Below are 17,702 nucleotides of genomic sequence, written 5' to 3' on the forward strand. Positions count from 1 at the left end.
GTTCTTTTTGGTAAACTGAGACGCCATGTCATCCAGACTAAAGAGGACAAGGACATCCCAAGTTGTTATCAGCGCTCAGTTCAGAAGCCTGCATCTCTGATGGTATGGGGTTGCATGAGTGCGTGTGGCATGGGCAGCTTACACATCTGGAAAGGCACCATCAATGCTGAAAGGTATATCCAAGTTCTAGAACAACATATGCTCCCATCCAGACGTCGTCTCTGTAAGGGAAGAACTTGCATTTTCAAACATGACAATGCCAGACCACATACTGCATCAATTACAACATCATGGCTGCGTAGAAGAAGGATCCGGGTACTGAAATGTCCAGCCTGCAGTCCAGATCTTTCATCCATAGAAAACATTTGGCGCATCATAAAGAGGAAGATGTGACAAAGAAGACCTAAGACAGTTGAGCAACTAGAAGTCTGTATTGGACAAGAATGGGACAACATTCCTATTCCTAAACTTGAGCAACTTGTCTCCTCAATCCCCAGACGTTTGCAGACTGTTATAAAAAGAAGAGGGGATGCCACACAGTGGTAAACATGGCCTTGTCCCAACTTTTTTGAGATGTGTTGATGCCATGAAATTTAAAATCAACTTATTTTTCTCTTAAAATTATACATTTTCTCAGTTTAATCATTTGATATGTCATCTATGTTGTATTCTGAATAAAATATTGAAATTTGAAACTTCCACATCATTGCATTCTGTTTTTATTCACAATTTGTACAGTGTCCCAACTTTTTTGGAATCGGGTTTGTAAATAATATTTTTAATTTATGATGACAAGAAGGATTGTTTTACCGGTATGACTATGAAGCATGTAGATATAGTGTTAATGTTTTCACTTTTTGGAACAAAGTGGACAGTTAGACTTTTTTGTGCTGTCTTGGGATTTTTCAGGACAGAGAGACTGGCCAGAAATATCATGGATGATCTTGGCGATCATGACATCGTGGTGCTGTGTGCAGGGAGGCTATCAGCTCTGCGCTGACCTGCTGGACTCCATCAAAGTCTAGTGCCGAAGCTCCAACAAGACCCTTCCCATGTGGGGTGGACTCCATCTGGCTCAAGAGCTACCAGGTGAGCACGCATGGAGTTTCTTTGTTTCTTTGATATCTTGTTCCATAGATGCTGTTTTTCCATTTTCCTCCGAATTTGAATGTAGAGTGAATTGAAAATGTTTTTCCTAAGCGTTTTACACGCTGAAACAGCATGAAACTGCTTCGACCAGGCGATCGTGCATGTGGACACAAAGATTTTCTTTTACAAATGCCACTTTGTTTGAGTGTATTGTATGTATTTAGTCAACAGAGGGCGTCATGACTTTATATTTGGCATGCTCTGTATCTCAGACTGTGAAGTCAGTTGATTTCCATATCAGCTTTGAGGGCTTTTTTTCCAGCTCTGCTGACATTTTTCAAATAAAGCCTATGTTTGTTGAACCCATGTGAATCTAGGTTAACTGTCATTTACTAAATCACTTTGTCTGGAAAGCATCCACTTAATTTAATAATAACAGACACTAACTTATGACACTAACTTGATCTGATGTCTTAACTCTTTTATAGTAAATGGTAATAATCTTTTCAGACACATTGGTCCCAGTAAATATGAACTAAATGTTTTTGTGTGTGTGTGTGTGTGTGTGTGTGTGTGTGTGTGTGTGTGTGTGTGTGTGTGTGTGTGTGTGTGTGTGTGTGTGAGTGAGTGTGTTTATGTGGTTTATGAGGACACAAATTTGTATAATGACATGGTTATGACATAGGTATTACAATGAGGAGGTGATTTATGAGGACATTTCCAGTGTCCCCGTAATTCAAAAGGCTTATAAGTCATTCAGAATGAGTTTTTTTTAAAAATCCAAAAATGCACAAAGTTTCCTGTGAGGGGTAGAGTTAGGTGTAGGGTTGGGGTAGGGCAATAGAAAATACAGTTTGTACAGAATAAAAACCATTACGCCTATGGAGAGTCCCCATAAACCACATATACCAACATGTGTGTGTGTGTGTTGATTTGTTTTTCCCTTTTAATGAAATATTAAATGAAATACTAATAATATTTGACTTCTGTTTTCACACAAGTATGACCAGTCAGCTCAAGTTCTTCACATAGAAGGAGTGGAAAACCTGTCTGTGCTGAGTGATAAAGTAAAAACAAACTTCACATGAAAACTGGCCAATTAATGTCACTATGCAAAAAGTGACATTAATTTCTTTATGAGAAATATCATGTTTTTTTCATGTGAAATTTGACCTGGACATGTTTTTTAAGATTCACCTTTTGAAGTTAATTTAATTTAACTAGGCCAAATGTGTTAGTTAGGAGCACTGAGAGATGTGTGCGTGTGTCTTGTGATAGACATGACTGAGAGAGTTTGTCATCGTTTTATGATGTATAATCTTCAGTAAGAGGATTGATCTGCTCAGATGCTCAGGTAATTGGATTTCCCAGCAGAGCTCAGGATTGTGATACAGACACAGTTCATTAAAGCGTCTTTTGTCTTTTTATTCTTCCCTGAATATGAGTTCCCTCTGTTTTAACTTGGAAATTGAATCCTGGGAAATAATCATAGTCAATAATTTTTTTTTTTTTTTTTTTTTTGCTCATGTGATGGGATACACACCATAATAAAGATTTTAGAATTTATAATAATTTAAATTTATAAATTTTCATTATTATCATTTTTTTTTTTAAAGTTACATGTTGTTAAAAAAAGTCTCTAACCTAGCCCATGGTTAAATCTACTGGAAACAGGGAATGTTTTACCCCAAAATAAATTATTTAAAAAATATTTAAGCACAATCCCACAAATTCTCATTAGCGCAGTGCATCCGGATGGTTTACTTCCGAGTTGTTTTTGTATTTTCCCACAATTATACTGACCTAGTCTGAGTACAGTGCTGATTTTGTTGTTGTTTGTCTATGTGAGTTATTTTTATAGTTAGTATTCTGTTATATATATTCGGAGCGTTTTGTCTTTCTTCACATGTCCTGAAGAACATCCTGATTGTGGAGGTACATCTGCTGTCTGTCTGGATAAACTCACTCTCTCAGTCACTTTAATAACCTTTCAAATGAAGAAAGGCCTTTCAGATGCTTTATAGAAGATTCCTCCGCTTACTGCCCCTCTCTCTCAATATGCTTGAACATTTTAGAGGTCAGTCAATCATGTACCATTTTGTGCCCCTGTTTATTCAAGCAAGAAAACTGCATCAAGAAGCAGCAAGAAGCCAGAGGATTGTTTTTAGTCTTAATGTCTATTTTTGCTAACTTGCTGCTTTTAATGATGCCATACGTGCCCTACATTTTCTTTTCTACATTTGTTTTTAATGCATTTGATTTTCTTTGTACACAGTCTGATACAAGTGCAAAAGTTCTGCAAAATCAGGGGCTTACATTAAATCAATTATGTTTGTATTTGTAAACATATAATACTGTTCAAAAGTGTGCATTATTACTTACTTATTTTTTATTATTTGTTAAAGGAAATGGTAACACTTTAGTATACAGACCGATTCGCACTATTAGCTAGCATGCCTGTTATTAACATATTGGCTGTTTATTAGTATTTATAAAGCACATATTCTACACCCCAATACTACACAATACCTAAACTACAACTACCTTACTAACTATTAATAAGCAGCCAATTAGGAGTCTGAGGGAAAAGTTGTAGTTAATGGTTTGTTAATAACAGGAATTGAACCTTAAAAAGTGTAACTAAAGAAATAAAACTTTTATGCAGTAAATTGATCCAAAGTGACAGTAAAGACTCTGTGTTACAAAGGATTTTTATTTCAAATAAATGCTGTTCTTTTGAGGATCCGGAAAAAATTTAAATATTAAATATTTTAGCATCAAAATTATTTTCACCAACAATATAATAAGAATTGTGAAATATCACTATTCTTTTTGAATAAAATCCAACATGGGTGAGCAAAAGAGAATTTTAAACCTTACCGAGCCCAAACTTTTGAATAATATAATATAATATAATATAATATAATATAATATAATATAATATAATATAATATAATATAATATAATATAATTACAATATAACATAATATAATGTAACAACACAATACAATACAACACAATATAATATAATATAATATAATATAATATAATATAATATAATATAATATAATATAATATAATATAATATAATATAATATAATATAATATAATATAATATAATATAATATAATATGTTTGCTATTATATCAATGAATTAAACTTGTTTGTGATTTATAAATGATGATGATTTTCTTATGGAGTACAGTAATATTTGATAAGACACATTGCAGTACATAACAGCTAACTCATGCATTTTAGTGTTTATTTTGTGCCTCTGAGATATGATGATTTCATGCAATACCAAGATGACTGAAGTCCTGTCAAGTGTGCTTCTTAAGCTGAAAGTGAGCGACAGCCTCCCACATGAAAGACCATGAAGACTCTGCTGGATCACGTTGAAGCCTTCAGGCCCAAGATGATCAAAGTAGCTGGGTGAGTCCACAGAGAGATAGACCAGTACAGGCCTGAGCTCACCTTCTTTAGCCAGTCAGTGCAGGAGTGTATGAATATTGTTTGCAGAAAACTTGCACATATTACCAACACAACTAGTGTTTTTGTGGGGCTCATTTTGTGTCTGTCACAGTTTGCTGGTCAAACGGGTGCCCAGTGGGACCGGATATCTGCCAGACTGTAAGTGATGATTACATACATCATCTAAACTAATGCAAATGTATGTGAATAATATTGTATTAATAAAATGGATAATATACTTTTAACCCTGTAAGGTAGTTAGTAAGGTAGTTGTAGTTTAGGTATTGTGTAGGATTAAGGATGTAGAATATGGTCATGCAGAATATGTGCTTTATAAATGTAACCCTGGACTTAAGTGTCAATTTTTGGAAATTGAGATTTATACATCATCTGAAAGCTGAAAGCAATATAGGACAATATTTGGCCGAGATACAACTATTTGAAAATCTGGAATCTGAGGGTGCAAAAAAATAAAAATACCGAGAAAATCACCTTTAAAATTGTTCAAATGAATTCTTAGCAATGCATATTACTAATCATAAATGAAGTTTTGATATATTTACGGTAGGAAATTTACAAAATATCTTCATGGAACATGATCTTTACTTAATATACTAGTGATTTATGGAATTAAAGAAACTCGGTAATTTTGACCCATACAATGTTTTTTTGGCCATTGCTACAAATATACCCCAGAGACTTAAGACTGCTTTTGTGCTCCAGGGTCACAAATATTAATAAACAGCCAATATGTTGATAATAGGCATTCTAATAAGCGACTAGTTAATAGTGAGAATTGGTCCCTATACTAAAGAATTTTAGAATAATTGTAAAAATGTCCACCTGCTGTGAAATCTTTACTAATTGTTATAAAGTAAGCATAATAACTTTTATATTGTTAATATATTTCAGAAAGAAAATTACTGGATTGAAGCAACTTACATTTACTTTAATATCCATATATATTTTTTTAGAAAATCATATTAAAATGCAAGTATCAAATATGATCCATCAGGCTTTTGAGAAACATTTATTTGTTCATCTCTTAATCGTCATTTTATCTCATTACATAATATGTTTTTTGCTCATATCCTCTAACTAAGACATTTGATTAGGAGATATAGAGTGACAACTGATATTAATATGCATTTTATAGAAGTATTCTGCCATACTGTAATAAGATCTCCTTAATTTACACTACACTCAGAAATTAATCTCACTTTGTTTTTGTTCATGTAAATATCAACAACTGTCCCAAACGGCATATTTTTAAATCAATATCTGTATACAACTGAGGGTTTATCCTCCTCCAGTTTCAGCTCCATATTCTCTCTGTATGAGCTGTAAAAGACGGATGTATCAGATATGATATTCAACACTTTTTTTTACAGGTTCAGTAGACTGTTCCATTTAAAAAAAAAAGTGATTTTTTTTTACTATTATTTCATATTTCAGGCTTTACAGGGTTAAGAGCCCTGTTGTCTGATTTTTCCCTCGAAAACAATAGTCTGAAACACCAAGATGTCCCAAACACAGATGAACATATCCATTTCATTCATATGTCATATTTGTTCCAGATGTTGGATTTGAGATCCCCAATTGTTTTGTGGTCGGCTATGCTTTGGATTAAAACGAATACTTCAGAGATATCAATGTAAGAGCCTGTTTATGAACATTTAAACTGTTACACTGACTGAAATTGACACCTTGATGGCTTCATTCGGGCTGTAAAAGTGTACGCAAATGTTGTTAGTCACTTCTGTCAAAGAGCTTTATGAAGCTTAATGTGAGAATATCCCCAGATGAAGGACTCGCCCCTTGTGTCAACATATTCCACAGTCTGGACGTGACAACTGCTGTGAGATCAGCGTGTGCAGAACTTCTCTAGTTTGTTTGCTTGAACTGCGGTGACGTATTACTGAGCCGAGCCTGTAATGTCTACTCAAAGCGTGAAATGACAGACAGCATTAGCACTGTGAGAATTAGGGAAGAAAAGTCTCTCTGCAGCTGCACAGTTGTCCATCTGTCTCCATTTGGAGGCCTGGTTGCTAGGGGTAAGTGAGCTGTTGTGAAAAATGACACCCACTTCAGAGAATGCCCTGGGCTGTTCAACTCAATTATCCAACAATCTAGAATCTATCTCTCACATGCGTACGTCACAGACAGTAGTGCCGCTCTGAAATCTAGTGAGCTGCCTACATAGACAGCATTTTCAGGCATCATAGGCACACTCACAACATAATGTATTTTCGAAGTGAATCCAGTAATATTATGAAATATTATTACAATAACTTAATTATTTTAATGTATTTTAAAATGTTATTTATATTTTGATGTCACCATTTGAATTTTTAGCATATGTCACATGATTGTTCAAAAAAGTCATTCCAATATGCTGATTTGCTGCTCAAGAACATTGTTGATCATTATCAATGTTGTGCACAAATGGAATGTTCAAAAGAACAGTTTTTCAATTAAAATAGATTTTGCTAATAATTTCTAATAAATCATTTATTTAAAAAATTAAATAAATACATACTTGGCATGTAATAAAATGCACAAAAAATATATTAAAAATGGGCCTTATGTATATTTAAATACTAGATTATCATTAAAAAGGGGGGAAAAACCTTACTGACTGCAAACTTTAAAATGTAAATTCATTTTAAAATAAAAAATAATCAAAATAAAACACTTGGTGAAGAAGTGGAATATTTTATTAGTTTAATAATATAATTTTTTTATTTGTTTAACTGCGTCATTTGACCATTAACTGACAACAGATGTGTTCAATTATGGAAATATTTCTCAGGGGGAACTTCAAGTAAATATGTTAGGTCAAAGGGGTTCAGGTGACAAAAAAAATCAACCAAGAGTGGAGGATCTTCATGTGAGGAGTGCTTTTTGTGTGAGACAGAACTGATGTCTGTAGAGACTGTCTTTCCCCTGATAACCAAGCCTGCTTGGAATATTTGTTTAATGGATTTCTGTTTAATTTCTGTTTTCATCTAGCTATCTTTGTCCATTGTTGCGCTTGTGATGTGTTTAGTGTGCAGTGGTTCTATTGAGAGCTTACTACGAGAGGGAAACAGAAATACGAGATCTGAAGAAGATGATCTCACTCGTATATGAGTGTCTGAAGGCTGACTGGAGGATGGAAGATATCCGTGGATCTCACATATGTGTTATCAAGCACCTTTATCAAAAGAATATCTCCTGTTCTCCTTACGTTCAATATGGAACGGTTTCACTGGTTAGAAATTAAGTACTGGGTTACATGATCTCTCTGTATGCAGAAGTAAACAGTACATAACATCCTAACATACTCTCGCTGTAATATATATATATATATATATATATATATATATATATATATATATATATATATACATATATATATATGTAAGCTATTTAGACATTAAAGGGATAGTTGACCAGAAGTTTTATAGGTTTGGAATGACATGAGGGTGAGTGAATGATAACAGAATGAACATTTTTGAGTAAACTGTCCCTTTAAGACTAAATGTGTCTCATTTTAACAAGTGGCCATCATAATAGGGTGTTGTTTTAATGCAAATATGAATTGTGTTCCATTCAGTAATGGAAAGCTGTTTACACTGATTATTCACCAGCAGAAGCTAAATATGAACTACAGCTTAAGAAACTGTTGGGCAACTTTTGTGGAAGTTTACATTTATGTGAATTTTATACATTTTATAATATTTCCATGTAACGACATTAAAATTTTATGCATTTGTATTCATCACTTACATAATTTTTCGTTGATCTGTTTTGAACAATAGTGATGAAAGACTGCTTGTTTGGTTATGGATCACTTTCTGTGGTATTGTTACTTCAGAAGACGACTCAAACATGCCACACACCTGTACACACACACACAATGGGATGAAGTGGAACAAAGTTTGCCTGGGTGTGTGTTATGTAAGCGCGTCTGTTGCTCATTGTTTTCTCTGCCTAGCCTCTTCTGCTCGTCTGACTGCTGCTCGTGTTCAGTGCCGGTGAAAAATGTGTTGATGTCGATGTTCCTATTGCAGAGCAACTGTAAATCAGGGCCTACAATACCTGATCCAAAATCTATAGAATAAGCTAAAAATGGATTCAAATCGAGCAAAGTTTAATGAACTGCCTACATTTCAGGGCATCATAGGCATATTCGGGTCACAAAAACTGTGCCAAAAAGCACAGATGCACAAAATTGTGCAGACTTCTAAGACACTTTCTTTTGGCCCAGAGTTTCATACAATGAATCTCTCACATCTTTTACCCTATAGAGTTACTACAGTATCAGGCAATGTTACTATCTGTTATGTGACCATGTGGAACTAGTTAAAGCTCAAATAAGCATTTAAGGTCAACTCCTACTTTGTGTTGAGTTTCCACCCAAATTAAAGTACACTACCACCATCTGTAAAGTTGGTTTCAAGGAATTGAGTCATGGCATATGTTTAAGCCTGTGAGCTTCCTGTTACAGTGGTGTAGAAGTGGTGCATTTCTGTAATGTGTCAGTTCTGGCCTCTAGTTAAAGATAGACAGTGTATTGTGTATTCGACTGACTCTGCTGGAGGTTGGAAGGTTCTCTGTCTAGACTGGATACTTCAGGAAATGACAAAAGTAATTCATGTTGCCTCCTTGAATGTCTGATAGCTACGCAGAGAGATGCACAGACAAAAGAAGAGGCCGAAACTCAACAAACAGACTATAAATATGTATTTTCCTTCACCCTAAAATCACTCTTGTCTGTGCAAATAACTCCTGCTGTGATTATGTAAAACCAGCAAACCTGTTTGCGTATGCAAGGACATTAAAAAAGAATGTAGATCCAAAACTAGGCTTCACATTAGTAACATATAGACAACATTTATTTTAAAATATAGTCCCCCTACAAAAAGATGCTTTACTACTCAAATAACACACACTGACAATATAGGCAATAATACCTCAGAAGTATTAGGCTTCTAAAGCATTGTAGTCTTTATTACAGTGTAATTAGTAATAATGATCAACTAAACATTCATTTTAAATATGCTTATTTCAATACAATAAAAAGCATAGTGCAGGGGTGGCACATTTTCGTAAGTCTTTACTGACACCTTTGATCGGTTTAATGCATCTTTTCTGAATAAAAGTATTAATACACATACATATATTTTTCAGGCTCTTTTGACCTGGGCCGGTCAGACAGCTGCATAGCAACTCACTAAAAACCACTCACAATACCTTAGCAACCATATGGCCGATGGCAATGCCACATGGCAAGCAAGCCCCACTCACACTGTAAAATCTAGTTTATATGGACCCTCATTTACGTGGCTTTCACAAAACCAAGAAAGGAAAAAAGGAGCACACAAAGGCAACATGAAGCTGCTGTCCTGATGTTTTAGTTTTGTTCTCATGATTTGCCAGATAAATAAAAATGGGGCATTGGTAGAGTGAGTGGACATTCACAATAGAAGATGGGTGGCACCGTCGAGCCTGATTCATACACCTGACATATGACTCCAGCATTTAAATAGCAAGAGGGAGTTTCAGTGTGCTGTGAAAACAAAGCGTCCCTCTCTCTGTTGGGTTGTTTAACCACAGTTTTTGTTGGGTTTGTTCACTATTTCCCAGCGCAGGGGGTGTCTGTGGTGTGTATGTTGTGTTATGTTGTGTGCACAGCCTCAAAAAAAATCTGTAGTAAACAAAGCTGTGACCTTCCACATTATAATAAAGGCAGGCTAATCTGAGTATGATATTAGTAATATAATCTCTGTGGGAGTCACGTATGTCTAAAAAGACCTTCCCAAGCACACAATCTTGCTTTTTATGCAATGAATTAGAACAGACTTCATCTAAACAAAGATGGACACTGTTTCTGTTTTCCGGTTATAACTGGCAGGCGTATATCCAAGTTGGTCATAAGGAGGACATGCAGCTGACTGACATTCTTCCTGGGATGGCTGCTTCCCGAGAGAGTGTCTGCCACGGCTCGGGCTCCATTTCAGATCCGACTGCAGAGAGAGAGGAATTCCCTGGGCTGGGAAGTATTGTGAAAGTCCCTGGTCAGGAACAAAGGCCACCCAATCCCTGAAACAGGTGGCCCCTTCGGCTGGCCATGAATGAAAGGAACTTTTGTGCATGCCTCTAGAAACTAAACACTTTTTCACAGGCCTCTCTTTTCAAGTTGTCGCCCGCTCTCTCTTTCTCGCTTTGTGATCTATCTATCTATCTATCTATCTATCTATCTATCTATCTATCTATCTATCTATCTATCTATCTATCTATCTATCTATCTATCTATCTATCTATCTATCTATCTATCTATCTATCTATCTATCTATCTATCTATCATTTGTCTGTCTGTCTGTCTGTCTGTTCATCTTTATACTTTCGTAAAATCATATAAACAAAAGTGGTACCATACTAAATTTGTAATTTCTTCAGTTCAGTATATATACACAGTAGTCAACATTTGAAGTGGATCTAAACCTTTCATCAAAGTTGTCCTAAAACCTAAAACAAAATGTGTTCTTGTCTTAGGACAACTTTTATAGACTTTTTTGACTTTGAATGTTTACTACAGTTGAATATATTTTAAAATGTAATTCCTGTGATTTCAAAGCTGAATTTTTAGCATCATTACTCCAGTCACATGATCCTTCAGAAATCATTCTAATATTCTGATTTGCTGCTCAAAATAACATTTATTATTATTGTTGAAAACAACTGAGTATAATTTTTTCAAGTTTCTTTGATGAATAAAATGTTCATAAGAACATCTTTTGTAAAATTATATATGTCTTTTAACATGCCTTTTGATCAATTTACAGCATCCTTACTAAATAAAAGTATTAATTTCTATAACTAGAAATTAATACTTTAATACCCCCCCCCCCATGTTTTGGATCAAATAAATGCAGGCTTGGTGAGCAGAAGAGAATTCTTTAAAAAGCATGAAGTATCCTACTGTTCAAAAACTTTTGGCTGGAAGTATGTGTGTGTGTATAATATATATATATATATATATATATATATATATATATATATATATATATATATATATATATATATATATATATATATATATATATATATATATATATATAGTATTTTAGTAGTTTATACTATAATACTCTTTAAAACCCATATATAGTTTAATATTTAGAAGTATTAATCTATATACTTAAAAAAAATGCTTCTTAAAATAATATTGTAGTACGATATTACAAGATGAATTGTGCATGTCACTTATAATCTGCTAAATACTGACACTGACTTAAGTGTACTGGGATTTTAATTAGATGATGGATGCAGTGTGGTGAAGCTCTGTGAGATTGTGAGCATAGCAGCCGCTCCTCTTGCGTCTGCTTTGCGAGACACAGTGTGTGTGCGCAGACATTCCACAGCCACTGCCAATCGCATGCCAAAACTGCCCGACCCTGCTTTGAACCGGGCCAACATGTGACTCCAGTAATCCAGACAAACAGTTGTATTTGAGAGAGAGCGAGCAAGAATTTGAGGGATTTTGTCCATGAACAGAAGTATATAATTATTCTAGACTGTCATTGTCCATGTAATTGTTGACAGATGTATAGAATCGAAAAATGCTCTATATAGAATGAAAGCCGACTGACTTGGGAGTCTATACATAAAATATCTATATCTATGACTTTATGAAAACCAATATAGGATATCAAGTATAAATAGCAAATATTTAACAGTGTCCAGTAATTTAGGTTAGTTTTGGGGGAAGAGTAGGATACCACAAACAGTTTCTTTGTATTGTCTGGTCAAACTGTGTCACAGGGTGAGATATAAACAGCAGCACTGTCCATTTTTGTGTGTGTGTGTGTGTGTGTGTGTTTGGAGACAAAACGTCCTAACAAGATGTTCCATCCCACACCATTGCTCCATTTGTACTGGTAGCATATGACAACTAAACAAAGATGGGAGGAGAACACATCCCCACAGGCATAGAGTCTGTCGACTTTAACCCTCATCTTCTGTATAGTGTCTGATTCTAAAACATATTTAATATATAAAGTACTGGGTTGATACTTCATGACTTTTACTAATCCTATACGAGAAATGATTCTAAACAAACTTTCAATTTCATAACATGCATCCAGTATGTAGCAAGTGTTTCAGAGACCCCAAATAAACATGAATAAATTGCTATGAATTTCTACTAAGATTCTCTTGTTTTGTGTACACAGTGTCGTGGTCCAGTTTCAGTTATTATTTTATTTTTATTTTTATTTTATTTTATTTTGTCTGCAATGTGTTTTGTTGGGGACCAAATTAGCTCTAAACTGAAAACTTGCTATAATGGATACAGATTTATTATTTTGCTAATACTAAAAACATTAAAACAAACAAACAAATAAAAAACTTTAATTTCCATTTCTATTTTTTTTTATCTGGTTCAACTTGATATAGTAAAAATAATTAAAAAGCTGAAGAAGAAAAAAAGAATAAAAACTATTACTATAACTAAGACATATTCAAAATGAACGAATGAATGAATGGATAAATAAATGGACAAAACACAACAAATTTGCTAAAACATTAGCTGAAATTAAAATAAAACCTAATAAAATTTAATTCAAATTATTTGTGAAAATCATATATAGGCCTAAAATAATACTGAATGGATAACATTACAGTTACATTTCCAAAAAGTCCCTATTTTGTTGCAAATAAGCACTTCAAAAATTATAAAACAGTATTGTTCATAAAAACGCTAGATGTGTTAAGGAAAAAAAAACACTGAGAAGTGAGAAATAAAAGGAAAACTGTATTTTTTTTTTATTGTCTTGATAGCGATAACAGATTGTTTAAAGAAAATAGAATTTGTAACAACGCAAATGATTGGCTGAAATTTAAACGTGAAGTGTTAGGAAGAACCTGATTGGACGTGGGCTCCCTCAGCTAGAGAAGGGTGGCGTTTCCAAGGATTCCGAGTGCGCTCAAGCCCCATCCAACGAGTGCCGCGCGCGTGTGCGTCGAGTTGGACCGGGGAACAGGGAAACTTTCGTACAGTTTTTATCCACCAAAAACACTCGGACTGAGGACAAGACACGGACCTATCCTGTCGCTTTGACAGTTCTGACGACTTAATGAGTTTTTTGGTGCGCAATGGGCGTTTACGGCGTTACATCAGCGCTTTATTCCCAACAGGTAGGTGCTGGCTAGCCATTACAATACCAGTTAGCCTTTACTTTGTTTTGCTAGCTACTCATGCTAACCAGAGCCCAAGGTTTTTATATTCCTCAAAACACTCAAACTTCGCCCAACACGCGACGGACTTCATGTGTTCGCTCGTTAAAATCAAGTTCGACACTTTTAAAGTGTATATAAAAAGAGTCGGTCGTGTTTGAATACACGACATCAATTCACAGCAGAAAGTTTCCTGGGCTGTTAGCCGCTCACACACACACCAGTTGAGTCTGACCACACCACATCAAACGTCTCCGCTTACAATCCGATTAGACTCTCTGCCCAGGGTTATCATTTTATTTTTTAACAAGATTAAACTTGTTTAATTAGCTCGTGTGCGCGATACCTCACAGTTTGATACCTCTGAGATTTGAATAAAGAAAATGTGAGGCGCATGTAACAATGTGGCAGACGGGAAAGACTCACGTTTTGCTGGAATAAGTGATTTTTAGGGTGTTTTTATTGGCCGAATTCTATTGGTTAACGGGGTTACTTTAAGGCACCTGTCAAAAAAAATAAACCAAAACAAATCGGAAATCGCGTCGGAACGTCTTTAGATATCTTAAAGTGTGCAGAGAACTGTGAATTGATTACAGATATAATGTAATTTTCACTCTGAAGATTAAAAACTAAAAAAAAAAAAAAAAAAAAAAAAGTAAAGTAAAAGTTGCTGTCAAAAATATAAACATTAAATTAATGTGCTATAGTATGATAATGGCAAATAGTATTTTTTTTTTAAGTAAATAAATGTTTAATGTGTGTGTGTGTTTAAATTTGATCCTCTAGGGTCTTTTACCCAAACATGTGGAAATCCAAATCCAGTTGGATATTGAAGTGTGATCTTGGAGCTGATATGAGGAGATTTCTCTAGATGTGGGCTGCAGCGGTGAAATGATGGCAACACATTGGAGGAATTCAGGTGATGAGGAAGAGCTGGATTATGCTGCCGCATCTCCGCACTGTGAGGTGAGACCCGTGGTTTATCCTACTGGATGCTTATTGAAGAAAAATCCCTGCTGGAGGGTCACAGTGGTGATGGATCATGGATCATCATCATAATCCTTTGGGTTACCAGCCCAGATCTGCCACTGTGAACATAGGGCTAATACCAATTGTGTGATCTACCATCCATTAATGTTTCTTAAATAGAGAAGTAGGATTTATTTTTTTGTTGGAGCCATATTTCACACTTATGTTGGCGCGTGTAGCACTGGTTTGGAGGAGAAAAACTTTATGAAACTGGAGTGTCATAGGCATAAAAGTTGTTAGAGGACCTGTGTTACACAGAAGATGTTTTTATTTAATAGACAGTTTGTCTTTGATTTGGATTTACATCAGTGAGTGTACATTATCTGTAGTGAGTGTGACTTCACTTTAGTCATATAGTGAGTACAGGAAAAACACTATTAAAAGGTCATTAACCTCAGTGAAACACACCCTGTCATTCATCAGAAGTTTGCCATAAATGAGGTATGGTGTGAGATGATTTTAGATGTAAACAGACGATGAATTTCTACTTCTGTTTCCCTTCTGTGAGACTTTTGGTCATGGACTTTGTTCTTTCTAGGGGATTTCAGGCATCAATCTGATGCACATTGTGGAAGCAAAATTAAGAGCCCCTCCAAGCCCCGAAAGTGAACAGAGTAAATATTCAATGACTTGTACCTGGACTTCAAAGCTAAAGCTCTTTTTAATTGTCAGTACACATCACATTCACATTGGTGTTTTTAGCAATTCAAACAGTTTGAATGTAATAATACAAATAATAACAGAACTAATTATTTTATAGTATTATTACTACTATTTTGAAATTCTGTAATCATCTGAACACAGTGCCTTGATTCACTGTGAAACGTGCAGCGCAGCAGACAATATACCTAGTTAAATCACTGCCTTTTTGATTAAACAAGTGCAAACAACCATATCTTAAGTTTGATTTTAGTTCATAGCCAAAGCAACTGAACAAATGCAACGTAGGTCTTTTATGTTTTTATGAGAAGTGTAAGGTAAATATATTTTCGGGTTTATTATGAAAATGTCCGCCAAAGTGGAATTAATGGGAAACACTGTTCTGACTAACAGAGTTCAATTGGAAGAATCCTAGCAGCAACATGTTATTAGGGTCATAAGATTGAATTAAGTTGTGCTGTTGTGCGGCCTGCACGAGCTGTGCTGCTTCCTCATCCAGATCTGCTCATTATTCCTGAATGCCAGCTGTGAAAGTAATGCCTTACCTCTTCTCTCAAATTGAAGAAATTATCTTTTTTTCCAGAGTTATGTTATGTGGTATTATCCATGCATTGCAGTAGCTACTTTGTTTGATGGATATATCACTGAGGTTTTGTTCATAGCCAAGTGTGCTAAACCTGTTTTCTTATGTGGTGACTTTGTATATCAATTTTTTATTTTTAAGTCCAGACTGGAGTTTGTCTAGAAGGTTTTTAATTTCCATTAATGTTTTGACTCATGATGAACATTGTTGTTCTGCAAACAGGACCCATGTGATGCATGTGCATTTCGGCATGAAACCAGGCTGGATTTTTCCATACTTTTTCACAGCCTGGAGTTTATTTGCTGTCTGAGATTCCTTTGTACTTCAAGAGAAACATGAAGGACTGTAATCTGTAATCACAAGTGTGTGCCTCAGAAGAAATGAAATTCTTTGGATGCTCTTGAAGGAAATTCCCTGGCAGGCGAGGAGCATCCGTTTATCTGCGCGCGAGCTGTGGGGGAAGCTTTTCTAAACAGTCTGAACCACACAGTCAGATCGCAGTGCAGCTACAACGCAAACAGCTGGTGTGAAACCTCTTCCTTTAAACACATGGTCAATGTGGGGACCATCTGAATGCTGACTCTGTCAAATAATATGTGCAATATTTCTTTTGCTGTGTAGTTGGGTATTAACTTATGGCTTTCAGCGTGGGTTGTGCCGACTTGACCTTGAATAGTAAGATTTGTTTAGTTTTTTTTTTTTTGTAAGTTAAGTAGTAACACTGACCCTCTTTTGTCTTGCTCTCAGTTTGAGCAGTCAGGCATGGTCTGGATCTTTTCCTGCAGGCGTGAATGTGGTCAGTGATTTGGTTTCGTTTTTCATTTCAGTTTGTATTGCTCATATAAGCAGGGTTTTCCCATTTAAAAAGAAAGTGAAAGTGAAAGTGAAAAAGTGAAAGTCGTGACATTTGTCAAGTATGGTAACCCATACTCGAAATTGGTGCTCTGCATTTAACCCATCCAAGTGCACACACAGAGCAGTGAGAAGTGAACACACCGTGAACACACACCCGGAGCAGTGGGCAGCTATATATCCAGCGCCCGGGGAGCAATTGGGGGTTCAGTGCCTTGCTCAAGGGCACTTCAGCCATGGGTAGAGGGTGGGAAGGGAGCGCTGTTCATTCACTCCCTCCCACCTACAACTCCTGCCAGCACCGAGACTCGAACCTGCGACCTTCTGGTTACAAGTCCAAATCTCTAACCATTAGGCCACGGCTGCCCCCGAAGAAAGTGAAGTGGGCTAAATGAAAAAAAGGTACGCAAGTCCTAGTGATTTATGTCTGGTATCGATATCCTGCTGTGATATTAGTTCACTCCCATGAATCAACATTTTTGTGCTCAGCCTGCCGAATCTTTCCACTGGCCTTCTGAATGAAGACCTTTGTATAGACCTCTGTACGCATTCAAGGCGGGTTGAAGGTCATCTATTTATAGCATCTGCTGATTTGTGCTCACATCAGCCCTCCCCTTTAATCTAATATTCAGCACTGTCTCTGTTTTTCTGCTGAAATAGAGGGACAGGATGTCTCTCTTCTGCCAGTGGTAGGTCTGTCTTCATTAGGAGTTTCATACTGCGTGATGAGGAAAGGAAACCTGTTGCTTGCATGTTGATTAGATGAGCTGAAGATTTAATGTGTGAATGGGAAGATTTA

General features: G+C 35.6%; 1 protein-coding gene and 1 pseudogene across 1 annotated transcript in view; both read left to right on the forward strand.

Annotated features, from left to right (window-relative positions):
* Positions 1 to 814: 814 nt before the first annotated feature.
* Positions 815 to 10,651, forward strand: LOC109054803 (annotated as a pseudogene).
* Positions 10,652 to 13,507: 2,856 nt separating this feature from the next.
* The window catches only part of LOC109098309 (rho GTPase-activating protein 21-like), a 73,493-nt gene continuing 69,298 nt past the window's right edge, over positions 13,508 to 17,702 (forward strand). Inside the window, exons 1-2 of the mRNA XM_042717952.1 lie at positions 13,508 to 13,740; positions 14,566 to 14,745. Of these exons, the coding sequence (XP_042573886.1) occupies positions 14,671 to 14,745 (75 nt within the window). The 5' untranslated portion in view covers positions 13,508 to 13,740; positions 14,566 to 14,670. The remainder of the gene's footprint in view (positions 13,741 to 14,565; positions 14,746 to 17,702) is intronic.

The sequence above is a fragment of the Cyprinus carpio genome, chromosome B2 (genome assembly GCF_018340385.1).
Source record: "Cyprinus carpio isolate SPL01 chromosome B2, ASM1834038v1, whole genome shotgun sequence".
Classification (NCBI taxonomy): domain Eukaryota; kingdom Metazoa; phylum Chordata; class Actinopteri; order Cypriniformes; family Cyprinidae; genus Cyprinus; species Cyprinus carpio.